General features: G+C 38.6%; 1 protein-coding gene across 3 annotated transcripts; it reads right to left on the bottom strand.

Moving 5' to 3' along the window:
* Window positions 1–501: 501 nt before the first annotated feature.
* DNAJC15 (DnaJ heat shock protein family (Hsp40) member C15) lies at window positions 502–26,918 on the bottom strand. 3 transcript variants are annotated; one of them, XM_083811458.1, is made up of 7 exons: window positions 25,731–26,918; window positions 18,048–18,099; window positions 16,044–16,117; window positions 9,137–9,213; window positions 3,929–3,999; window positions 2,541–2,604; window positions 502–767 (listed from the first exon to the last, which is right to left on the bottom strand). In XM_083811458.1, exons 1-7 carry the CDS (start codon window positions 25,830–25,832, stop codon window positions 734–736), a joined length of 474 nt encoding a protein of 157 aa, XP_083667584.1. In that variant the 5' UTR covers window positions 25,833–26,918; the 3' UTR covers window positions 502–733. The 3 variants fall into 3 exon arrangements, with proteins under 3 accessions (XP_083667584.1, XP_083667586.1, XP_083667585.1); XM_083811460.1 differs by lacking the exon at window positions 25,731–26,918 and adding an exon at window positions 25,242–25,633; XM_083811459.1 differs by lacking the exon at window positions 2,541–2,604 and having other exon boundaries at window positions 25,731–25,901.
* Window positions 26,919–27,707: the final 789 nt, after the last annotated feature.

Here is a 27,707-nt window from a genome sequence, read left to right as displayed (position 1 = left end):
ACTTGAGGCCATTCCCTCTAGTCCTATCACTAGTTACCTGCAGGAATAGGCTGACCCCCAGCTCCCCACACCTTCCTTTCAGGTAGCTGCAGAGAGCAATGAGGTCTCCCCTGAGCCTCCTCTACCCCATACTAAACAACCCCAGTTCCATTACTCATCCCCTCCCCTGAGTTGCACCTCTGAAACTGCACTCATCAATAAACCCTACCATTTCACAGAGGAATGGATTCAGTTGTAAGGTAATGATGAAAACTTGCCGTATGGGATTTGTCACGTTTCCAGTGACCAAACACAGTGTCATGGATTTTCTCACAACAGTTGTCTTCAACAATGAAGGAGAAGTCTATATTTAAGACCTTTTTCAATTTTAAGAAGGTTCAAGAGTTTCATATAAGTAACTACTTGAGAAGAAAAACACATTAAGAGAATTTTCAAAGCTTGTAATGTATCATAATTCAGTAAAAAATACACTAAATCTTAAACGTAACTGTAATAGAATTGTTTGCTTTTAAATAGTCTTACACCTTTAATTCTGACAATAAATATAAACATTCAGTGCAGTGTTAAGAAACCATGCAGAACAAGTAGATGTACTTGTAGCTGCACACAATGAATCTATTGAATCTTCCACAGAAAGACGTGTAGAAGTTGATTTTCTTTTTTTTTTGGATCTCCTTTGATGCAAGGCTTAGGATTTCAATTTTTGGCACTGGATTCCAGCAAGTCTTTTGCTTCATTTATTTTTGTTGCTAAGTAAGGTGATCCACCTGAGAAGAAAAAAGGTAAAGGATTACCATTTACACATCAGTATCAACTGCTTTACTTACAGAATCCCCTAATTACTTGCTTTTATTAGCTCCCCTTCCTAAGTAGATCCTTCTCATACAACTGATTAAAAAAATGACACTGATATGAAGAAAACTAATTGATACGGGAACATGAAGAATGTAATCAAAACTGAAGTCACTGAAGAATAAAGCTAAACAATTTGTCTCCTAAAGAAGTCTGAAATCTAAAACCATTTCACACTGGTGTGATTTAGACTTGCAGTGCAGTTTTGCTGCAAATGTATGCAAGGTCAGCTGTCTCAAACATTCATCTAAAGCTAATAGCTATTATGCCAACCCACCCCAAAAACTAAGAGGCAAAATTTTATAAATAATTTTGACAAAATCATTAAGCATGTGCACACACACACACACACACCAAGCCTCTGCTATTCTAGATGCCCAGAATTACCAGGCAGAAACTGTCACATTAAAGCTATTTAAACATGGTACGCCTTCTAACTTCTAGTCCTGAACACTGTCATTGCTTTACGCTCCATCTAACAATTTGATTACAGTTCAGCAATCTTTTTGTGTTTGTTTTTTTACTCTCCCCCTGAGTGCCAACCATCTGCCTACAGTCACTGAAAACAGCATTACAAGGTCTGTATCAGTAACTTACCATTTACTAGAATACACCTATATATTTTTTTAATGTAAAAATGTGATTCCAGCAGTACTATTCAGCACATCGAACAGCCTTTTCCAAGGCATCTGTTCAATCATAATTTTTCATTCATCATAAAAGACAGTGATAGAAGAAACAGAGAAGTAGTAGCAGTAAACATGTGTAAACAAAAACAAAAAGCCATTCCTGCAGCAATCCAGATCATTATAAAGTCAGTTCATGGTCTAATAAAACAAGTGGAAAAAATAATGGAGTTCAAGTCTCTTGCTCATGTTTTGGTTTTGTTTGAATGTAGTCCTAATAGCTAAAACACATTTGAGCAAAGTGAGGCAGGGAAGGGTAGAGAATCGAAATATAAAAACTAAAAACTAAAACTAAAACTAATAATAATAAAAGAATTGTCTTTCTACCCAGGATTTGCTACATTGGTTGAGTATTGCTTCTTTCAATGAGTAGACAAGAAGATAAACAGTAAAGACTATAAACTGCAATAAACAAGGTATCCAAAATATTTTTAACTTCGCCTTTTATCTTTGTCTTTGGTTTACTACATATCTACAGTGCAAGATCTTAAATTCCAATCTGCTAGAAGTGTTTTCACTACATTTACATCCTTGAGTGCCATATTAATTTTGTAGCCCTCCAATGAGAGAAAATTCAATCTCATGATTGCCTAAGTGTTTGTTTATAATTAAGGCAAGTCCAAAAGACTTATCTCTTCCTCTGTTTCTGTCAGCAAGTATTCTTTCATAAGATTATTAACTGATAAAAAATAACATACAATATATAAACATAAAAACACTTTTAAACTGAACTAAGTAAAGGTTAATAAGCAACCACTTTAGTACTGCTCACTGGGGATGTTATTATGCAAACTTCTATATATTTCTTATTTATTTCTAATCATGTTCTCTTCAACGTTTTGAGTCTCAGATAACATGTAACTTTTAAAAACTGTATTTACTGCTCTTTCTTCAAACAACTCCAGCTGGTAAAACATTATTTTGGAATAACACTCTAATGCTGGATATTATTTTTAAAAGCACATCTGTGCTACCAGAGCCAGAAGAAATCAAGATACATACATGCGCGAACAAATCTCTCTGTGATGCCATACGTTCAAGATCACTCCAGGCCTTAGCTCTGCAGCTGAAGACATTAGACAACATTTTTCTTTTTGGCCATGCCAGAAGAGCTGCAGGGGCATCAAGGAGGCACAAATCCCTTCAACTGGTGTTCCTACTGTGAAAATGCTCCATCCTAATAGCGCACAGGAGGCCTCACTACATCCATCGAAACCTGCATTGTGCCCAGCTGCAGGTGCATTATGCTGTAAGAGCTGCCGGTTAAAAAGTATGATCTTTGTAATGGGAACTGCCTCCTTAGGGCTACTCAACACCCACATGGAGATTCATGGTTCTGGCTCAAGTCTCTGAATACTGCTACAATAAAACTTTGAAATTTATTATTAAAATCTTTTGACCTCCTGGGTACTCTAGCAGTTAAGAGGCATTTGACCATCATGATGTATTAAAAACGCAAAAGATAAACTAGAAAAGAAATTATATTTATGCAGCTTGTACATTACAAAAAAAGTGTAAAAAATGAAAGCATGACATCGAATAAGCAGGACGACTTCAGAATTAAATTGAGGGATGAAGACATTAAAGAAAAGCATTGACTAAACACTTCACATGGCCAGTGGTCAGTTATTTTTCCCATTTTCTTAAAATGGGGTGCAGGCAGGGAGCCCTGTAATTCTGTCAAAAAGATGTAAAAAAAAAACCCTCTGATTTCCCCTTTTGACTTCTGAAATACAGTGCAACTCTTCACCATCTGTTATTTTAAAGTCGAAACAGCAATGAACATATGGGCTTTCTTTCTCAACCAGCTGTAGTGTAGTTAAAGTTATAATAATAGCCTTTCTGTAAGATAAATTTACATTAAAAACCTGGCCAGTAAAGCAACAGTGCCCAGCTTTACATTTTTTCCAAGTGAATTCAAGGAAGCCTGAAATTCAGAAATGATATACTTAGTGCCTGCAGAACATTTCCCCACAGAAAGTTACTTTTGTACACGTGACTGGTCCATCCCATTTCAATACAGGAACAGGAGTTTAATATAAACATGTTGTAGCTCATTTTTCCTTATTTTGCAGAAGGGTTGTTTTTTTTTTTTTCTTCTTGTAAACCAGTGTGGAGCACTGTTACACAAGCTTATAGTTTTATCTGAAATAGCACAAGACAAGAAAACCTTAAAGAAAACTGAGCAACTTACTAAAGATGTAGTTCATAAAGTCTGGAAATCAGTCTAGTTTATCTGAGATAAAATGCACAGAAGCTTAAGTCTATAAATAAACTTCATACAGTGTGGTTGTTTATACAATCAGTAAACTGAAGAGATCTCATTTAAGCCTCTTCCTTTCCAGCTTTGATTAAAAAAAGAAAAAGAAAAAGAAAAAAGAATTACTTACCTTTATCAGGATGATTCAAAATCATGATCCTTCTATGGGCTGTTCTGATTTTGGCCTTGCCAGCAGATGGACTGCAAAAATAAATTGAAGTGCTTACTATAAATGCCACTGCATTCAGGCTATAAATTAACAGTTTATACTGGCTTCAAAAATAATTAAAACTTGAGATTTTCACCATCTTGTGGACAAAACATAAAATTGCATCTTTGAGGAAACTTAACAAAAGACATGCAAGATACTGGGAAGGACATTTTAAAAAAAGCCTGTGTATTTGACACATACAAACATCCTTCATCCTTTTTCTTTTTTTTTTTTCCAAACTCAATACACCCACAGTGATTTAAAATACATAATTCAGGAGGAAATAAAAAAGCAGCTTTAGGTGTATCTAGTTGGTATTCTTATCATCAGATGCAGAAAAAATATTTTTTCCTCCTAGAAAAGAGGTGTTTATATGACCAATGACAAAACAACAAATATTAAATATTATCATATTTTTTCTACTGTAAATATTTTTATAGTTGCTATAAATACTCTCTGTTGGAGCCTGGTGAAAAAATGTATTTGTTATTTTTGCAAAGCTGTTCAATACGTTGCATTTACGGACATGTTGATTTACAAGAGCTACATAATGTTGTTTCCTTCAATGACAGATACATAAAATATGTACTTCAACTAAATTAAATATGTACCTTACCAGACAAATAACCACTTATGGATGCAGTATGCCAGCACAGTAGACTCTGGTATGCAAAAGGACAGTTTAAATGGTTTAGTTTTTTGTAATTTGTTAGCATGCAGAAACGAAGCAATATTTTCCACTTCAGGTAGCTTCTTAATCAGCGATGATTCAATTAATCTTTTTGTAGATACAGTCTGAACGCAAGTTATCAGCCTAACTACGCTCCCGAGGTAAACAACCTCAAATTATTACTCTGTCACAGGGAAATTAGTGTATGTTACAAAAATAGTTCACAGAACTGTGTAAGAAAAGAACATTTCAGTGGAACAAAGTAATCCAGAAAGTAAGAATTAACCAGAGGGTGAAGCGCCTGGAACTACAAAAATGATTTATTATCAGATAGCTAAAAATAAGATGCCCATATTTTTATTTGTGCATTTGTTGCTTAATATTGTAATAGTTTTATATCATAATAATATAAAGGGAAGTTGATATAGCACATTTAGAAATTCAAATGGCTAACTGGAAAAGTTGCTGCTGCCTATTATGGAAAATCACGCAGTTTTGTTCTAACAAGCAACTGAAAATGTGGTGTTTGTATCTCATAAACTAATGAAATTTGACATTGTCTTATCTGGCTATAAAGACTTATATGTAAAGGATTAATTGCTATCAGAAAAAAAAAAAAAACTAATGTCAAAAATCTCATTTTCATTGAACTGGTACAACCTCACAACCTGAGTCAACCCAACACCACCTCCTAACCTCACTGACTTTCTCTGGCTGGAAAGTCTATCCCCAGGAACACTGGGAACACTTTTAAGGGCAGGGCTGACCTTCAGGGGCCCTGGGTGGGCTGCAGGAAGGGGCTACCAGGAACCCTTCATGCAATTCAGCAAGGACACAGATGCAGAGCCCGGCACCTGGCGGGGATGAGCCCTTCACAGTGCTATGGGCACTGCACAGCCGGGCTGGGGAGCAGCTCTGCTGGAAGGACAACACCTGGAGAACAACGAGGTCATGAGCCAGCAGCAAAGGAGGACAGCAGCCTCCTGGCTGTATGGACAGGAGCATGGTCACTTGGTTGCCAGAAGTATCTCTTCCCATCTACTCAGCCAAGCACATGAAGCGTCCAAGAAGGCCAATGGCATCCTGGCCTGTATCAGGAATAGTGCAGCCAGCAGGAGCAGGGAGGTGATCATCCCGCTGTACTCAGCTTTGGTGAGGCCGCACCTCGAGTGCTGTGTTCAGTTTTGGGCCCCTCACTACAAGAAGGACAACGAGGTGCTCGAGAGTGTTCAGAGAAGGGCTACAAAACTGGTGAGGGGTCTGGAGCACAGGTCTTACGAGGAGCAGCTGAGGGAGCTGGGGGTGTTTAGTCTGGAGAAGAGGAGGCTCAGGGCACTCAGGGCACCACACCGCACTCTACAACTTCTTGAAGGGACGTTGTGATGAGGAGGGGGTCAGCCTCTTCTCCCAGGTAATTAATGATAAGACTTGAGGAAATGGCCACAAATTGTGCCTGGGGAGATTTAGATTAGCTATCAGGAAAAACTTTCTCTCTCACAGAGTGGTCAGGCACTGGAACAACCTGCCCAGGGAGGTGGTGGAGTCACCCATCTCTCACGGTGTTCAAGAAGCATCTGGACAAGCTGATAGGAGATACGATTTAGTAGCTTAGTGGGTAGTATTGGTGATAGGAGGACAGCTGGGCTAAATGATCTTGTAGGTTCTTTCCAACCTTGTGTTTCCATGATTCTATGATTCTGTCACATCCAGATGCTGCACCCCTGCACAGAGCAGATGCAGAGCAACCAGAGCAGGTTCAGGAAAGGCCCCACCTTGCTCAGGGGCTGGAGCATTTGCCTTGTGAGAAAGGGGCTGAGGGAATGGGGCTCGTTCAGCCTGGAAGAAGCAGCCCCTCAGTGCCTACACAGAGATAGGGAAGAGTACGGGTCCAGGCCCTCCACGGGGACTCATGGTGGGAGGGTGAGAGAAAATGGGCAAGAAGTGAGATGAGAGGTTTGGACCGGACACGATACTTTCTGCTCAACCAAGACAGCCCAACAGTGACACAGGTTGCACAGAGCATCTTTGAAGACCCTCTGGGTAAAGAGCTAAGCAACCTTGTTTTGAGCAACAGAAAGGACTAGAGAGCTCCTGAGGTCTCTCCTAACTTGAGTGGCCTTACAATCATACAATATACCTGTGTTTACAATGAAAAATAAAACACAAGGAAAAAAAAAAAATCAAAACTACCAAATCTTAAATATTGTTTATTTAGTGCATGTTCTTTTATGTAACCTTTAAAAAAAAAAGCTGTTAAGTCATTCATGTTTTAAAAATCACAACAAACATTTTCAACTAATGCATAATTATCGTAATTCACTTTGTACATTAACAAACACTTTCTTTGGAAAGAAATATTTTGCATCTTGTTCCATGGAAGAAATGGTATGATATAGATAATTTTATTAATTTTTATCTAGAATTTTAACTTACAATTTTCATCAGACATTTTCTAACTTCAGAAATTCAGCAGCAGGGATTTGATAGTAGTAAGCCATTATACTTAAGATGTCCATAGGCAAAATTATTTTATACTGGCAAATCTAATGTTTGGATAACACTCCTAACATTTTCACTTTCTATCTCATCTCAGACATTTCCCCATCTCTCCCACCAGCAGTTCCTCCTAGAGGGTATATAGCTGTTAAAAATTATTGCCATTTTGTACTGAATTTCAGTAATCTGTTCTGCTTAATAATAAAACTTGAAAATAGTTGGTATTTTTAGTACAGTACTCTGTAGCTTTGGATACATTTTACATAGTTTAAATATAAACAATGCACATACATGTTTCTGTCAAAAACCTTGCAATCTTCGAAAATGTCTATTGGAGTATAATATCTGGAATGTGTAAAGAGCCAATGTATTTGAAATGTAAAAGCTGCCATTGTATGTTCACCTTTATCATGCCTCTTTATTTACAGAGTGCCCACATACATACTGAGCACTTAAAATAATGAAAAAAGTCTCTGCCCCCAAATTTAACATGACTTGGAAGCGAAGACACAGAAGACAAAAGCTACAAAAATAAGATCAATGCCCAGGCAAAAATATAGTTTATTCATAGCTTGGCAGTTTCCATAATACTTTAAAACACACTTGTTTTTTTTAAATGGCACCTTTATACATACTGAGTAATACTGAGTTAAAAACTGGTCTATGAAGGTGTTTTCAAACAATGTGAAAGCTTCCTATAAAGGTATTAGCCATGCAGCTACACAATTAAAGGCTCAATTCTTTAAACATTAAGAACATTCCTTATATCTGATTAAGAATGGTATTTGCAAGCCTGAGCCCAAACACATCAAGCAGTGTCACTGTTCCCTGTGCAGACTCAAGCTATTAAAATAAAAAATTAATCAGGGACTGACTTCAGATGTGAAGAAACTTCAGGCATGTACATGAGCAGTGTTCAGACTAAGCATTACCACTGTAAACAGACTTTAATGAGCTGCAGTGTGCTACTCTGCAACACGACTGAATCTGCCCTTATAAAGTAAGTGAAAATGTAAATACATTATCAAACATAAAGGTCAAAGGAAATATTTCTGAGTAGCATTCATATAAATCTCCTGTTCAGTGTTCAAGCACAAAATATTTCAAATGTAGTTTTTTATTTTACAAATTCTTGAAATGAATGCTACATCTCCATGATTTCCATTATGTTAGAAGTAAACACAAATAGCACACGAACAAGATTCTAAGTCTCAATTTTCACCACCTGAAATAATTTCTTCTGGAGATAATTAAAACCATCCTCTTTATTTTTCCTAATCTTAGAATTCAGAACTAATCTAAACCAGAAATAGGATATCTACTACCTAAGGTCAGATCTGCTCCTCTCATCTGGAGAGCCTTTAAACTCACCATTTGCTTTACAGAACCTGCTAAAACATGTCCTACCACTGGCCATCCACGTTTCTGAAAAAAAATCCACTTGAAAATCCATTGATTCCTCAGCCTGGAAATGACTTGCTATACCCACTCTAAATGACAAGTCTCTCAATGTACTTTTTGTTTGGAGTATGCTGTAACTCTTAATCCATACAAACTGAAGAGTAGGGAGAAGAAAAAAAATACTGACAAAAAAAAGAGCAAAACTGATTTGTTTTCCTTATTTATCAATATAATCTACAATATTGCTCATATCAGGGTTTTTATTGGAAACCAAGCCATGTGATTGCACTAATTAGCACAGTATGTGCTATTCTGATTATTTTAAGAGCACTAATTCTCCAATGCAGTATGTTGCCATACCTTCAAGCCAAACGTAAGTCGCATGTTCCATCACTATTTTATTGTTTGCTTTCTAGCTTAAGCAGAATATTAGAATGGTTTAAGCCATTAGATGTCTTTAAAAAATATATATGATTTTGGCTGGAGTATTCCACATTCTTGCAACATGCATTTTCTTCATTCACTCACCAAACAAAAACACATTAATGCAACACACCTACCTTACACCTAAAATAAGACTTGCTTCTCGCCTACTCATTTTCTGTTCAAATCCTCCTTTATAGTAGGATGAAAGACTCTAAGAAGAAAAAAGACAAAACAAGCAATAATTAGTTTCATATACAAGGTGCCAGGACCTAAATCCTATTTATTTGACCCCAGTCAGAGCATAACATTCATCTATAAATTATTTTGAAGGCACGGAGTGAGTAGAAACCAGATAATATGAAAGGACTTCTCCTGGGTGTTAACACATACAAAAGCCAACTTAAAAATAGCTATCTGTGTTTTTACAATCTTCTACTACTAATAGAAGATATTAATAGCTACAACCATTAAAATCCTGCCTTCAGGCAAAACAGTCCAGAATCTAAGTACATGCTAGTATAAAGCGGTACACTGCCTGTGTTTGGGGAGGCAGGGAAGGGAAAGGAGGAAAGTTGTTTAGAATAGTGCTGGATGCACTGAAATGGAAAATGGCAAGAGTCACAACATTCTGGCATCCAAGGAATTATGGATGATCACTCTGAATTCCACATATTTCTACAAAGAAAGTAGGTATAAGCTATAATAAAATGATAAGAATGATAAATATAATAAACTGATGAGTCAATTTTTTTATACGAATCAATGTTACTTAAAAAAATATATCAAAGAATTATTTGAAGAAACCCTGAAAAAAAAAAAAAAGAGAAAAGGTTTAGAAAAAACTGCAAGCTCTATTTCAGGAAATCACTGTGCTGGAGAAGACGGGAAAGTAGCAGAGTACATGGGAAAACACTAGCCAGGTTTTTCCTTTATATCCTTCCCTAGACACTGATGACTGATCAAGATTGGAAACAGGATTTGGGGTTAGTTTTTCGTAAAAAACTCACTAGCATGTGCGACTTTAGCCACTGTTTTAAGACAAAAGTAAGAAAAAAAAAGGAAAAGAACATTAAAGAAGAGATAGAGATGAGAGTAAATCATTGGAAGAATTAATTGTCATAGGGAATAGGTTGAAAGTATACTTGTCAACCGTAAATACATTTTTAAATAAATTTTTAAACCGTTACTGAACCACAAGGATGGTTAGCAATGATTTCCTCAATGTAAATGTTTCTTACAGAAGAATTAGGGATAGCCCACTGCTATACAAATAACAGTCCCAGAGGCAACAGACACAGCTCCAAGACAGCCTGCCTCTGGGAATTGGCACACAGTGCCAATTGAATCTGCACTCAACAAGACTGAAGTTTTTTTTTTTCCTCAGTGCAAACCCTATCATCTAGGGAAAAATAAGCTTCTTTTGCTGCTGTCAAAGGGAAGTCTGGCCTGAGAGCTGAGATTACTTTTTAAATGTTCCTTTTACCCCCCAGTAAACATGTGCCTGGCCCTTAATAAAACACTTTTCTCACTAGCTACACTAAATATATCCATTCATATCCAGCAAGAATTTTGCCTTACGTTTATAGATATTCTCTCTCAAGTAATTTCAAATGCATTAAAGCATTTATAAGGCTCTGTCTATGATATCTAAATAAAGCCTTTAATTAAGGTTGGGAACAACATTCACCCAAAAGCATGGTTCAGAAATAATCACCTATTGCCACCGGTACAGAACGTCTCTGAAGGCAGCAATACCCTCGTGTAGCCAGGAAGTCTCACACAGCCACAGGAAAGATATATATATACATTATTTTTTTGTCAACTTTTTTTGTGCTGCTATAATCTGTAGCAAATCTTACTTTTCTGCTTCCCACCCCACTCAAAACATACATGAAATTACCACCACTGTAACACTTTGGTTACCAAAACCAAAGCAACTGCAGGCATGCCATGCCTACAACAAAAATCTGTTGATGAACCACTGCTACAGCTGTAGGGTAACACAAAGCAGGTCTGTCATAGTGCACAGCAACATTAGAGGTTACAGTACACAGGGAACACAAATGGTTTCTCCAGTCCAAGAGGAAATTATTCTAATGATTTAATGGTCACCAGGTAACATCCTTGAGGAGGTAAACGTGCCCAGAAATTTGCAAGGACATCGAAGAATTACTACAGCCATGAGAAAAGAAAAAAGCATGCTTTAATGCCCTGTGAAATATTTTCCAGAACTTCTTACAAAGAAACTTAAATACAGATGGATTACTGAAAAGGTTAATTCTTCAACCCCAGCATACAGCTCTAACAATTGGACACTGATTCATGTACAGAAAAGCAATATTTGAATTCTCTCTAATAAAGCTCCTCTCTGTTCTTGGTAGATTTCATCTAAAATAGCTCATTTGAAATCAGGGAATAGAGAGAGAGATGGCTATAGGCTTAAATTCAGAAATATTTTTTCATGTTTTTAAAGCACTTTTCCTTGACATTGCTCCAACCTCAGGAAGCCTTGATTTGGTTCACTTCCAAGAGAAATCAAAAAAGAAATTCTGTTGTCTATGTCCTTTGGCACATAAACAAATAGGAACCTTCAAAAACACTGTGTGCAAGTGGGCATCAGGAAAAAGTATATTCTTCTCAGAAATGAAGCACAGGGCAAGAATAATCATTTTGTTAAATTAAAGTATTGAACCTAAACAGAATTTAAAGCAAAAGGAAATTAGACATCGAAGCCACTGTTCCTCTTGGTTAGAATATGGGGAAGAAGCATTAAGTCTTCATTTTAGGAAACATCTTGGCAAATTTCTAGTTCCCATATAAAACAACTTTTCCACGCTATTGAAATTAAAACTAAGAAAAAATGCTTTCTTTTCTAAGTAATGACTACAGTGAATGAAAAAATACTCAGGTATTTTTCTGTTAAGAGAACTTTCTGATGTGTAGATAGTTCCAGACACTTTATTATTTATTAACTCTGGCTATTGCAGAAAAATTTTATACTGGAAGAATCACTAAGATGAGCTCTCCGTTTCTTCATCCTATTGGAGAGGGGCAGGGGAACTTCCATTTAATTTACTCATTTCCTTGCATATTGTTACTGTTTAGCAACTTATATAAGCAAATTCTGCTTACTGAACAAATGCTATTAATAGGTTGAGGGTGAAATAGAAGATGGCTAAACTTGTTCTGCAAACATGCATTCACTCTTGTACTTTTTCACAAAATCCAGTTCATTTGGACTGTGACATCTTCAAGATACTTTTCCTGGAATAGCACAGAGAAAGCATAATGACTAGTTCCATGCAAGATAAATGATATTCAAAACTCCATAACTGAAACCAGACATCACATCAAATTATATGAGGTAGTGTTTTTTTTTTTTTCCTGATAACTTTGTGTGTTGGTCCACCACCACCACAGTTCCCCACAGAAAAAGGTAATAAACACAGTGTGTGCGTGTGCTATTTAGAAGCTGTGTTTATAAAGTAACCTAAAATTTGCTGAGATCATCATAGAGATTAACATAAAATGGGCTGCAAATTGTATTAATCTCTGGAAGTTTTATTTTCAATGAAGGACAAGATGGATGATTGCTACTCTTACTTCTTAATTCAGAACTCTACGCATCTGAGAAGAAATGGATCAAATAAAGGGAACAGTGGAAAAAATTCATATGAGGTGCTATAGAAGGGACCATTGTTTTCTGGACCACAATTTTCAGGGTTGGGGAATTTGAGGATTTTAACAAATTTGCCTAGAAGTGCTGTTTCTATAGCTGAATATTAAATATCATTGATTAAAAAAGGAAAAGCAGTGCTCTTGAAATATTTTTTATTTACTCTTATAAGAAAATATTAACATTATGATTAATAGCATTAAGGTCTCTCTGAGGAAGAAAAAACAATTGACTACTTAGCACCATGAACCTTCTATTTGCAATACATTCAAGACGTTACCCAGAGAAACAAAACAGTGTCATTGGCATTAGTGATACGAGTAACAAAATAAGGTTCAAGCTAAAAATAAATAAATTTAAAAACAAAGTGTTTCTGTGGAAACCATCGTGATGGACTTGTTATAGAGGAGAAATAAAAATGTTCCCTCTTATGTCGTCTTCCCCTGAAAAACGATGGTAGAAAATGTCAGTACTAAATCACAGCAGCATTTACTCTTTACACTTAAAAAGTCTATATATTTAATTGCCATAAGTTAAAGCTAAATGAGAGGTAGGAATTCAGAATAAAATGTAACACTTTTTAGTTGCTTTTACTTGCTCCTTTTAGCTAGAAGATGAGTGGAATTGTTGACTCTACACATTAGTTATTTAGGTAAATAAATAGTGTCAGGTACTCAAGATCCAACAAGCAGGCACTTTAAATGATCACTTTGCAACTGCTCAACTTGACCTCACGTAAGTAATTTATTAGCGAGCAGGAAGAAAGCGTAACACTATGCAACTGCAGCTAACAAGAGTTGCAATTTCTATTGTGAACAGGAAAAAAAAAGTAACCGCAAACGTGGGGAGAAGAAGAGTAGGGGCTTACAGAAAGAACCAGCTTGCATTTCAACAGGCAGCTGCTTCACACACACCCCCCAAAACGAAGGCTATGAGGGACAGGGTTTGATTCTAGAAAACGAGAGTAACCACTGAAAAATACAGTGACCAAGTTAGGAGCCTCCAAACACTTCAGGAAACCAGCAAAGTAGCACTAAGCCTAGACACGAAATGAATACCAGGTGCTTTTTCCAGTAAACACAGGCAGAAGTACTAACTGCTTGATTTCCATTGTCAGCACAGTTTAGAGAGCAACAAGCTGCAAAGAGACATGATGAAAGTGCTAACCCATAGATTACATTCAGCAGCTTCAAATTCCCCAAAACAAAATCATGTGAAGCACTAAAGAAGTTTGGACAACAAACACTTACCTAGAATCTTTGTATATAGTATTTTCTCTTTCTATTGTTTTACAGACAAATTACAAATAGGAAATGATTGTTAAGGGGAAAAAAAATCTCAGAAACCATGCAATCCAATAAAGTTGTACCTGTAGAGTAATAGAGAACAGATAACCTTGGCTTTGGAATTAGACAAGGGACTTAAATTTGAACTATGATTGTAGAAAAAAAAATTGCCATTACCCTCACAAGTATACAGTTAACAAATACTTGCAGTTAATGGCAAACCAGAAAAGAGTTTTAGTATATCCAGCAGATCTCATGTTATATTGAAAACTTCTATTTTTATTATCAGCAATAGAAGAGAAGCACCCTACTGGAGATCAACATAAAACTCTGGGCTTTAAGGCAGGATGTGAAGGCAGAAACAGGACTCAACTCCATGACCACTGAGAATTCAGAAGGTACTCTGGGTTGTTGGTGAATTCTGCAGGACTGTGGAAGTCATTAAGGTAAAAATGAAATAGACCTCGAGTGAGCCAGGCTCAGCCAACATACTGGTTCTGAGGGGTACTGTTTCCTAGGAACAGGCACCTCTCTGTGCAGTAGCATGTCATATTTCAATGTATTAAAAAGAGTCACCGCCCGCATTCTTGCATGCAAATGTCTGAATTTAGATTCACTAGTCCGTAGCTACAAGTGGATAGATGAAGTGCTGGACAAACTTCTGGAGAAGGAGAATGAAGACTGAAGCACTCCCTACTCTGAAGCTACATCCTTATCACTTGCTAGTTCTAGTCACAGTGTATCTGCTTCACATGATAGCAATTTAATTCACAATGCCTAAAGTCCCCTCTGATGTTTTGGCAGGCAACATGGGAATCTCTCCAAAAATGACTTTAGAAAGGAAAAATGAAATTGGTGTTGGTCTCACGACAGCAATGCAATAGAGGGACAGAGAGCAAAAATTGATCCAGGCACACCATTTCTGGCTGATACACATCACAATTAAGAACAAGCGTGGAACTGCCCTAAGAGGACAGCCCACGTTTTGAGTCTTTCCCTCCCCCAGAAGCTTGCACTGATCGTCCTTGCACCTTCAGCACATCAACACGAAGGAGAGAAGGCAAACAAATCTGGCCTCTAGCTTCTGCCTATTCTTGACATGCAGTATATAGACAAGCTCCACGTTGCAACTGGCCTCACAAATACATGCAACGTTAAGGAACACTTCAAAAATCCTGCATGTTTTTTTCAGAAAATAATCATCTGCAATAATTATTCACTCACGCTCACACATCAAAAGGTGAATGGTGGAATTATCCACTTCCATCTTGGACAAGTGTTCGCAGACTGAACTTTGAAAGAATCAGTTGCTATAAGCAGTCACCTACCTCAGTAGGAATTACTTTAAACAAACTGGAATGGAACATATTTATTTATTTACCAGAGAACAGTGCAGTCATTGAAGCCAAAAAGAAAGCGCTCTGGAATATTTCCTGTATTTCCTCCTCTCACAACAGCCTACCTTTTGATTTGTCTTCTTCATTATTTTATTTTAAAACAAGTGGAGCAATAAAGAAAACAGGATCTTGGTTAAGAGCTCAAACGTTGTAGCTGGGGAACAACAACATAAAAAGACAACTTGTGTGCAAAGAGATAGAGGACCTTGTTTTCTTGTTCACACATGAGTTGCAAAGAAAGAAAACAAGCTCCTCCATCTCTTTGGCAACCTTTCCTGGAAGTTTATCTGTAAGAAAAATGACTGAATTTGTTCCTTTTTAGCTTCTTAAAATGAAACTGCAGGTCATTGCTTTGTAATTGCTAGGATTTAGCTATCTTCTCACAGCCCACTTCAACAACTTCTTGTAAGACTTACTAGTAAAAAGTTCTGAAACACAGAATGTCACCAGAAAAATCAGAATTGCTTATGAAATCTCACAAACATTTTTTGATACAGTTTCATCTACAGAGACTTCAAATATACCCAATAAAATGCTAGAACACACAGAGTAAGGAGCACCCTCACCCTGGGGAAAAAAAAATCTAGCTGGCACTTACCGTGTTCAAACATAAAATGGCTCCTTTCTAAATACGTAGAATTTAAAAATGATTTAGCTATTATGAAGTAACCTCTAAACTTACAGAAGTTGAAATCTTCCTTGCTGTCTCTGTAATTGCTTGCTCCAATGGCTTCCAAAGATGGAATGCATAACGGCCTGGAAAAGATTGAAGTTAGATGAACTTATAATCAACATTCACACATACACACACAAATAGCCTCTGACATCTGCTCCTCAGCTTACAGAAGAAAGAGTTTTCATTAAAAAAAAATAATCAAAATCATTCTTCATTGTTAATCTTTTCATTTCATTTATTTGTTGTACAGCACTGTTGCACTTTACTGCTTTTCAAGATATTCCCTCAACAGCTGGTTTTGGATCTTGCCCAGCAGAAATCCTGTGATAAACCTGCAACGGTTTACATTTTTCAGTCTTTATATTGGGACTGGGGGCAGGAGAATGCTGATACACTGAATATAAAAACCCAGTCACAGAGTGCAAAGATCTGTTGTGCTTGCGCACAAAATAAATAGATTTAAATGCATTTCAATATGACAAATGAAGTTATCTGCCTTGTGAACTTTAAGAAAAAGCAAAATATGAAACATTAGCCTTCAATAAACATTATTTATTAAATACTGTTCAAAGGTTACGTCTTCCAAAGAAATCTATATACTACATGTTTCTTGGTATGATGTACGCTTAATCACATATTGTAAGCACTGCATTTTTTATTTTGTTACAAAGAGAAGGCCTTTTGGGATTCATAGCCATTCAACTCCCAAATGGCAGTGCGCATCTATAGCTAAGAAAGACTACATCACACTAAATCAGGCTGTATTCTCTGAAGCACAAAGAGGGTCTACCAACTAAACAATCAAAATTTGTATTGCATTACTGGCAGGTTTTCCCTGTAGGTCCCCTTCCCCCAATTTATGTTTTGATTAATCATTCATTAGCAACATAACTTACTATTATACACAATGGAAAAGCATTTTATCAAATGTGTCTCTGCTTTACTCTTATAACATCTTGCTTTCATTCTTAAAATACAGGATGTCTCCATAGGTTATTTTAGCCATTTAAGTCTGTGCCTACACTAACATACAAGTTAAAACCACTGCTGGAGTATCATTGCTGAAATGCTGTCATGTACAAATAACATACTACCTCACCTTCTTCTTAAAGCTTTCTTTTACCACTTCATTGCTAGCTGTCACTACTACTTCAGCTCAACCAGCAAAAGAAATTCTAAAAGCACTCCTCTTCTGCTTCCACACAAGCACATATAACAACAAACTTAACAGGTGTACATCACCAAAAATCCTGACTTTCCTTCCCCTAATTAAAATAAAACAGCTGTACCCACAAAACACCTGCTGAATTTTAGCACAACTTGTTCATCTGTGTGCATCTATTCTTGGTGTACACATTTGCACATGTCTGAGCATGGCCGATTTTACGTCCTGGAAGTAATGGATACCAACTTGTGTATTTCAATACCAGAACAGACCAGTTATGCCATCTGAATCAACCAGCATGTAAATCATGTTAAGCCAACGGCCCACGTTCACACTGGAATACTTTTTCAGAAAAAACAAAGTCCAGATACAAAGAGTTCAGGTAACAAACAAGCTATTATAGGTACAGTTTAATCTGATAAAGCACTGTAGCCACTAAAGCCTTTTATTTTTCTCTATTTGAATTTGTCTAGCATCACCTTCACACCAGAAGATCCTGCTACGCACTTCTGTACTAAAGAACCTCTTCCTTGCAATATCCTTGTGTGTGCGTGCATGTATAATGTCATCATCTTACATTATATTTTGCAGAGAAAGAATATGCAGAACCTTTTCACTGCTGCCCATAAAATATGTTTCTCTAGCAGCGACTTTTTCAAAGAGAATTTTGGAAAACGTATCAGGGAATTTTGAAGGGACAGGAGCTACAACTGGGCACAATTCTCCATAGCGCTCTCAGGCAACTTCCACTTCCCAAAATAAATATTCATAAAAACTCCATTAACGTGTTTGGAAACAGCAGCAGACAGATAGCAGTTCCACAGTCTGCTAGAAATTCAGCTTACCTGCAAATGCAACGGTTGCAATGCCAAGTCCAACTGCTATCATAGATCTGGCCTAAAGCAGAAAAACAGGAAACAAAATAAACTGCAAATTCAATTTGAAATACAGGCATCTTTAACAGCAAGTATTTCTTATGCCTGCCATATATAATTTATATGAAATATAAAAGAAGGTTCTGTATTCCACAGGCTACATCAGATTTTATACTTCAGCCCCACAAACCCAATGCTTCAGGTTTAACTTGCAACTATCCATTAGCATATCAGTGAACAAACACTAACAGCTTACTATATGCAATAATAAAAACATAAGGCAGACACTGCCCAGGATTACCTGAATTTTTTTTTGCGCAGACTAGTTCAACACAGTCTGAAATAACGTTTGCCATAACAGAAGGTGTTAGTTTATTACAAAAATATGGGGAGCAAAAATAAAGTCCCATCCCACAGCCGTAGCCACAAACAGTAATGTCTTCCACCTCTCACTCTGTGACTCATGGAAGCACCATAGTCAACACATGGAGACTGGACATTTCATTATTTACTGTCTGTACTTAGAGTAAAAATATTTGTAAAGAAACTTAAGACAGTTTTCATTTTCAGCTTAAATTTGCTTCAAGTCTAACTGGACTCTTGGAACCAAACTCACCAAAAGACTTGACCATCTGATTCACTAGCAACTCCTACCTTTTGCTAGCTCAAAGGCCCCGGATAAGGTGTGTATATTTTTCTACACAGTTTTTGAAGAAAGTCAAGCATCTTATGAAGGATATTGAACAAGAAGCTACTACACAATACTTAGTAAACCTTGAAGATGGGACTGACTCCTCAACCTTCTCCAGAACTCAGGAATGGTAACAAGCATCACAACCACACGTCTGGTATGTCAGGCTATCTATCCACATCTGAAAAGCCTATGTTTAACATTTGAAAAAAAACTGAAATAATGTTATCTGTGGCATTACCTGTTTTATGATGGTTTAATAATGCCTTGAAGTTTATGCCAGAAATCATGAGAAATCAGATTAAGCCTGTTTAGTTAGAACTCAAAACGTAAGTACGGTGAAAATGCTTTTATCACCAGATTGCCTCTTCTGTGTATGGCTTTCTGCTCCTATTACTTCTGCATTTATCCAAAAACTGGCTTATAAGATTTCTACCAACAAAGCTGAGAGCAGGACTGGAGGCCCAATTTTCAACATTAGTGTCCCAGTAACAGGATCTGGAACCATGCAGTCTTCACTACTAAGACCCCCCAGGGCTAAAATTCTTTGTAGCCAATCCTATTTCTAGACAGAGGAGGGGAAGAGTTGGGAAATACAGGTTTTAAAGCCTTCAAGAATTGGATTATCAGGGGCTAGAACCCAGCTAGAGCTCCAAAGTTAAGACTGGGGGAGTTTTATACAGAAGTGCTTAACATCCACCTGTCTATCCCATTTTATTTGTCTAACTCTCCATTTCAGTGTAGCCTTAAGTCTTGATATTAGCAATCATTTCTGAACTATAAGCATGTAAAAATAACGTAGTAGTTTAATGTCTGTTGTTCCTTTCAGTTGCACAAAATTTCCCTTCATCTTCAGACCATGAAAAAAATATAAGTATGCTGCCTTAAATGGTAGATGAAATAAAACGGTGAAGCACACAGTTCATCTCCTCACTAAACTAAAATTCGTTTCATTTCTTCTCACAAATCGGTTTTCCCAGGCTCTCAATATACAAAAACCTTCCACGAAATTCTTCTGATCTCTGTTTAGAGACTAAGCAGCAACTGCCGTTTCTGGAAATATCAAAACCCTATAGAAATCCTATATTATTCTGTGGTCTGTGATCATGGATTTATATGCAGTACAGACTTTCCAGAACTCATTCAGAGTGACAGCGAGAATCTTTCACTAAGTGGTTACAGCCAATTAAGAGCCCAACAATGTGTGAAATAGATCATATTGGGAAAAAATATATATTTATTAACCTGTGCTTGTCAAAATTAAGTTATACTTGCTTTGCCACCAACAAGGTGGCTTATGTCAGCGATTTATAGCAAGGTACACTGCCACTGGTAAGAGACACCTCCTCGCAGGTAAAGGCAGAGCAGAAACCAGGCTAATAAATAAAACCTGGACCCTGTCAGCTCAGCGCAGACATTGCTTAAGCGTTTTTGCAGAGTGGTTTGGGAACACAGGGCAGAGATCCCTGAGGGCCTTTGATAGAGTCAGTCACATCCACTGGCACATACTATTGCAATCTCAGTGGAAAGCACTCGCAGTTACTGGAAAGCTAGTGGAAAGCAGATTTAAAAGGAAAAAAAAAAGGTAAAAAAAAAAAAAAAAGTGTCAGCAGCTCAAGGTTAAAAACTGTAAGGAAGATCAGCAGGAATCTGAAGACCAGCCAGAAAAGTAGCTAAAAGGCATTGGAAGATCAAGCCAGAGAGGCATGAAAGATTGTCCACATTTACAGGTGAGGTACCCAAAAAGCTGAGGAACGTTGGTTTAAAAACTGAATTTAAATCAATGGAAGAAAGATTGCATGGTTCATCTTTTACTGTCACAGCCTCTCTCATAAAATCAGAGGTAACTTCAAGTACTAACCAGTAAATCCTTTAAGTCCAGTCTGCTTCAGATTCCTTTTCCATGCTCACTTAACTCAGATGATTATTTAGAAGAATAAATCAAGGCTACTCTGGTGCTTTGAAATAAAGAACACAATTTTATTCTTATAGTGAGTGCAGAGCTTTAATTAAATGCACCCTTTTCTCATCAATATTAAAGAAAACAATTCATTCTCAATGTGAAAGGGATCAGCTTATTTATGGCACACTAAGACAACAAGCACCATGACTATTTTGGATCACATTGCTTGAAAATGCCTGCTATTTCAGACTCAAAGGCTCAAAAAAACCCACCACCAACAAAAAGCAACAACTCTGACTTTCAACTATGACAGAATTACCTTTTTTTCCCCCAAAAAATAAACAAGTTTAAGAAATTTAAAATATGTGGGTTTTTATATGAAAGCATTCTTTTAAGATCCAAGAGGGAAAAATAAAGAAATAAAAGATTAAAAAGTAAAATCTGTCCCTTTCTTGATTCAATGAATCAGCTCCCAAAGGTAAGTCATCAACCCTGTGCTATTCTGCTGATCTCAGTATTTTAATTTTACTATGTATTTCAGTTTTCAGTAACAAACCCTCTTCGATACAGATAATAAAAGAAAGTTTCGCTAAATCTGCAAAACCTGGATTTTTTTTTTTATTATTCTTTTGAGAATTATGTATTAGGAAATACACACATTAGAAAGGCAACTGCAATACCTGACTTATCAGAGCATTTGGCAAACAAAAAAGGATAAAGCATATTAACTAACATACAGTATATATGCAGAGGTATACATTTTATGCTGTTAGCATAGAGATCTATGGCCTAGTTTTTTAATACTCAATTTTCCAGAAACCTTAATTTTTAAGAAGAAACTGGGAAGAGTAAAACTGGGAAGAATAAGTTATTCTTTCTGCAAATTCATAATCCACTGTGCCCTGCTAACTTAACTGTGCTCAAAAAGGTAACTTCTGTAACTTGTAGCATTACAACTTTTTCTTCTATGTAGTGGAAAAAAAAGGTAATTTAGCAAACATAAAGAGAATTTCAAATACACGCTTTTAAAGTTTCAGCACAATACATCTGACTACAGGCTACCCAAACCAACTTCACAAATGTCAAAATATACCTGTTTAAACAGGGTTTGGATTTTATACTCTGCTTCTTCTACTACTATCAGTGAAAACACCTTTCTTGGTTAAATGAAAAATATTTTGCTTTTCCCGCAATTAGCTTTCAGATACACAGCAAGAGCTGGATTCTTTTTTGGGCCACAGAAAGCTACAGTCTAATGGAATAAAAAGCACACAGAAAACAGTAATTTGTTCTGATGGGCTGGACAGCAATTTATTAGTCTTTTTTCTCTTTAAACAGCTGTATGCTGCTAAGAAATAGGATTCAAAAGTATATTAACCAAGCATACAAAAATATTTCTGAATATTGTTTAATATTCAGAATAAATAAAAATGCCTGAAATAAATGATTGTATTTGGCATAGAAGGCAGAAGGTTTCTTCTACTCCTCAGAAGAGTAGCTACAGCTTATTAGAAGCCTGTTTCAGAGCAAACCACCTAATCAGCTCTATATGGAGCCGGATACGTTGGGATTATATCATAAACTATCTGCAACAGATTTGATTTCATAACCTAATGCCTTGCATCCACTCTTACCTTCCTATGAAATTTAATTTCTTTTCCAATAGTAAATTAAAAGTAATTTCAGCTGGATACTCCTCTCCATACTCACCCAATTTTCATGTCATTTTTTATCATCTATTTTACAGCATTTTTTTCTCTTTTCTGTTTAAAAAGAAAACTCTTGCATGCTCTCAGCTGATGGGGGACTTCAACCACCTGGCTGTGAGCTGGGGAAGCCCCACAGCAGGCTCTGAGCAATCCAGGAGACTCCTGGAGTGCGTTGAGGACAACTGCCTGGTCCAGGTATGAGACAACCCAACTGGAGGAGAAGCGTTACCAGACCTGGTGCTCACCAGTGGGGATGAACTTGTTGAAAAGGTTAAGACTGGAGGCAGTCTGAGCTGCAGTGACCACGTCCTAGCTGAGTTTGTGATTTCAAGAAATACAGTCCTGGCAAAGAGCAAAGTCAGGACCCTGAACTTCCAAAGACCAAAATTCCAGCTGTTTACAGACCTGGTGGATGGGATCCCCTGGAACACGGTCCTTAGAGACAAAGGAGCTGACCACAGCTGGCAGCTCTTTACAGATGTTTTCCTTAGAGTGCAAGAACTCTCCATCTCCTGTGTAAGAAAGCGGGCAGGGAGGGCAGACAGCCGGGATGGCTGAGCCAGGACCTGCTGGTCAGACTGAGGCGCAAGAAGGAAATGCACAGGCAGGGGAAGCAGGGACACACAGCCTGGGAAGAGCACAGGGATGTTGTCTGGGTGTGCAGGGATGGGAGCAGGAAAGCCAAGGCACAGGTGGAACTGAGCTGGGAAAGCGATGCAAAGAATGACAGGAACGGATTCTCTCAGTACATTGGCCAGAAAAGAAAGGCCATAGAGAATGTGCCCCCTCTGATAAACAAGAGAGAAGAACTGGTAAGGAAAGACATGGAGAAGGCTGAGGTACTCAGCAACTTCTTGGCCTCAGTCTTCACTACCTGTCAGGCTTCCCATGTCTCTCGAGTCCCTGAACCTCTGGGCGAGGTTTGGCTGGGGGAGCAAAGTCCCTCCCACTGCAAGTGAAGAGCAGGTTCGAGACCACCTGATGGAACTGAACAGGTACAAGTCTGTGGGGCCCAACGCCGTGCATCCCAGAGTCCTGAGGGAACGGGCTGATGGGAGTTGCCAAGCCTCTCTCCATCCTACTTGAAAAGTCCTGGCAGTCAGGTGAAGTCCCTGGTGAATGGAGAAAGGGAAACATCACTCCCATTTTTAAAAAGGGTAGAAAGGAAGACCTGGGCAACTACAGACCTGTGAGCCTCACCTCGGTGCCTGGGAAGATCATGGAACATTTCCTCCTGGAAGCAATGTCAAGGCACATGCAGGAGGACAAGGAGGGGATCCGAGACAGCCAGCATGGCTTCACCAAGGGCAAATCATGCCTCACCAACCTGGTTTCTTCTATGATGGAATGGGTGTATCAGTTGACAATGGAAGACTAACCAGGATCATTTCCCTAGACTTCTGTACGGCCTTTGACACAGTCCCACGTAACATCCTGATCTCCACATTGGAGAGAGATGATTTGAAGGGCAGACCATTCAGTGCAGAAGGAATTGGCTTGAAGGCTGCACCCAGAGAGTGGTGGCCAACGGCTCCATGTCCAGGTGGAGACCAGTGACAACCAGTGTCCCTCAGGTGTCTGTCCTGGGAATGGTCCTGTTTAATATCTTAATCAATGTCGAGGTAGGAGAGGGTGCATGGGGCGGGGAAGGTGTTTTTAGTTTGCTTTTAGTTTCTCACTGTTCTAATCTGTTAGTAACAGGGAATAAATTATATTAATCTCCCTATGCTGAATCTATTTTGCCTGTGATGGTAATTGGTGAGTGATCTGCTTGCCGTTATCTCAAACCTTAAGCCCTTTTTCGTCATATTTTCTCCCCCTGTTCGTTTGAGGAGGGGGAGTGAGCGCGCAGTGTGATGGAGTTTACGTAGCCATTAGTGTGAAACTACCACAAGACACTCTTAACCTTGGATGCGGTAATGAATAGACACACAATGCTACAGCTGATCTTGCTACACCTTTGAATTTAGTAAAAAAATAAATAAATAAATAAATAAATAAAAATTGCTTTGTCCTGCAACATCTTTGCATTTAATTATATACAACTTCACCTCCTTCTGAATTCCAGAATTCCTTAGCTGGGAATCCAATAAGCATGTACCCTGTCTCTTCTTCCACTGCTTACATGAGGCCATGAAATAGGTTCCAGTCAAACTACAAATTAGCTCCCATAGCCAACCATTTGCTAACAGGTTACAAGAAGTATGGCTGAAAATGCATTTTATAAGACATTGACAAGTTAAAGATGAGCTTCATGAAGAAGCACTTCAGGATAAATCTAGTCAAGACTGAGAGAATATGAGTTAGAGATGAAGCCATTTTAATTAATTTATATTCCCGCCTTTTACTGAACAGTAGTCTCTAACTATCACAGAAATGGCATGTCTTTACCAATGTTATTCCTCAAAAAGTACAGATTATCAATTATAGTTAAATGTAAAAACGTATCTTAGCACCTGGAAGCTCAAGGGCGAGCTTTCTTCCCTTTTTTCTTCAAAGCTCTGATCGTGGTACCGCATGGATTTTCATTTAGACTTGCTGTTGTTCATAGCCTCTGAACCTGAATGTGTGAACACCGCAGCTGGTCCCTATGGTACCAAGCTGGCTGACATGTTTTAGACTACACAAATCATAGAAGATCCCAAGTTGGAAGGGACCCACAAGGATCACTGAGTCCAACTCCTGGCACCACACGTCTACCCAAAAATTTGGATCATATAACTACAAGCACAGTCCAAACGCTTCTTAAACTCAGGCTTGGTGCTGTGACTGCATCCTTGGGGAGCCTGTTCCAGTGCACGACAAAAGCCCACTCTGAAATACTTCGCACTTCTTCTGTAATGTCAGTTTAAGGTCCTTACCTTCAAAGCAGTTACAGGATCACTCTCCAGCTCCCACTAAAACCTAAGCGCTAATCCTACAAATCCCCGTGACAGAAGCCCAAAGACCACAGCCCCAGCAGAAACCCTTAAAAGCTGAGGACACTGCATTCTCCACCAAAAGGTGGGAGAAAATCCCAAAGGTCCAGAACCCGGTAATATAAAACCCTTCCACGTAACCCGGGACACACCAAGAACACGACAAAACAACTCCCGCTGTAGACACTGTACTCCTAGACTGCTGTAACAAAGAATAGATAGGTCATAGAACCCATATATCATATATAGAGAACTGTGATGTGAAAAACGGCATTAAAAAGTAAACTCGTAGAAGCAGACGCGTGGACACGAGCATGTATTCACAGGCATTTAATAAGCATGAAACCCAAGCCCCCCGGTGCGGGCAGAGCCCGTCCTTGTCCCCCCCCCCCCCCCCCAGTGCCCGCCCCGCCCGCCGCGCAGCGCGCTCACCAGCCCCCGGCCCGGCTCGGTTTGGCCCTTGCCGGCACCCGTAGCGGCCCCGGTGTACTCGGCATAGCGCAGGGCCTCGGAGGAGGCCCCGGCTCCCTCCATAATGGCGGCGGGGACGGCACGCTACGGGCTGCCCGCAGGGACAAACCAGTTGAAACGCGAAGCTCCGCCCCGTGTCACTCTGCCCTGACAGAGAGAGGGGCCCCCTTGGCGGGGAGCGGGGCGGGCGGTACCACAGCGGTTTAGCGGGGGTGTGTGGGATTGGAGACTCGGCCTTCACCTCCTCGTCCCCGCTTCGTGGCCGCCCTCGCGTAGACTGCCGATTCTGCTAAAAGAGGCTGAGGGCTCGGCTTTACCGCTGAGGTTACCGTGAGGGCGCTCATCCCTCAGGTGGAAGTTGAGCCCCCCCCGTCTCACCGCAGGTGGTACGCACCGCGCTGAGGAGGGGCGGTTGGGCGCGGCGCGGTGCTTTGCCCCCTGAGGGGGCCTGGGGGGGGAGGAGGGGTGGTGCCTGCGTCGCCGTCTCCTTCTGTTGTCCTTCGGCCACCCTGAGGAGCTGGAGGGCTGCCAGACGGGTGGCTCCTTGTTCAAAATCCAGAGAAAGAACGGGAGAAGGGGGGTGAGAAAGGGATGAGGGAAAAGGTATGCATTAAAAGTTAGGGTAGGAAGTGCAAGAAGGAAAACACTTGAAAGGAGGAAAGGCCAGGCAGAAATTATTCATGTCGCTCTTCAGAGAGTAGACGATTTTATAAAGGGGAAGACGTCTACAAAGGAAAGGACAAAGGAAGTCAGATCTGGGGGAAAAAAAATAATGATAATAAAAAATTCTTCTTTAATATTTATATTTTTGCACCTTGGCTGATGTCTGCATCTGTCAATGTATTTTGATGTCCTGAAAATCCTGGCAGCTGGGGGTCATAGTTCACCCTGCTGAAGATCTTCAAGTGATACTTCAAATGCAGCAGTTGCTGGTCACCGTTAGTCCTGTATCACCAGCTAAAACGTTCCATCTCTTCTCAGTAATGCAGCATTACTGATCTTCTTTTGTCCTTACCTTACTTCAACCTTAATCTTACCTTAACCTTACCTTACCTTTGCAGTACTGGCACTGGAATTGTCTGGACACCCTGGTACTCAAGAATAAAAAAAAATAATAAAAGTATCTCCTGTTTCAAAGTGATTTTTCTTCAGACACATCATTTTGAGCCTGTATTGTGATTTTGTATATCTGATTGATACTCACCAATCTTCTCTAACACTGACAGGCAACTACTTTAATTCATCTTTAAGTATCTTCATAAAGTACAGCTGCTATTAGCTGTAAAGGTGAGAATAGCATTTCATTAATCTCAGACAGATATATAAATTTAACTTGCTGCAGCACAGAAGTCGTTGGGAGTTGTCTGATGATTCATCTGGGAAGAAATATATACCTTTTTACTTCTTCATTCAACACATAACATATGATCATGTATGATTAATATTTAAATTTTCAGTGGAATTGAATTTCTTGTAATCTTGAAACCTATTTCAAAATCAATAAAGATGTCCCCAACTGATCATTTTTTGTTCATTGATTTGCATAGAAGTAATGCAGAGTAGCATGTCACTTGCTACCTTTTTGATTAACAAACTCCGTTTAAAAGTAATAAATTTAAAATAGTGGAATTGAGTAGGCTTTTTTCCCCCTTAATTCTCCTCTCCTGCATTTTATTGCAACGTGTTTAAAAAATCTGTCTCTCCTGATGAGAAAGTACTCTTTGACAAAAGATAATCAGCTATAAGAGGAGAAACATTGTATTTGTTTTGGGGAGAAAACTGACATGGTAGGAAATGAAAGAAAGCCAAACAAATAAGAGCAGGGGAAAGTAAGAGGCAAATCTGTGAAGTGAAAGACTGCAGGAAATATTTTTTCCTCATTCTGCTATGTATAGTTTTCTTTGGTAATAGCACCAGTATTTTCAAATTGAGAAATCC

Source organism: Anser anser, assembly GCF_964211835.1.
Source record: "Anser anser genome assembly, chromosome: 1".
NCBI lineage: Eukaryota > Metazoa > Chordata > Aves > Anseriformes > Anatidae > Anser > Anser anser.
Note: the sequence above shows the minus strand (reverse complement) of the source record. Positions and strands in the feature narration are given on the sequence as shown.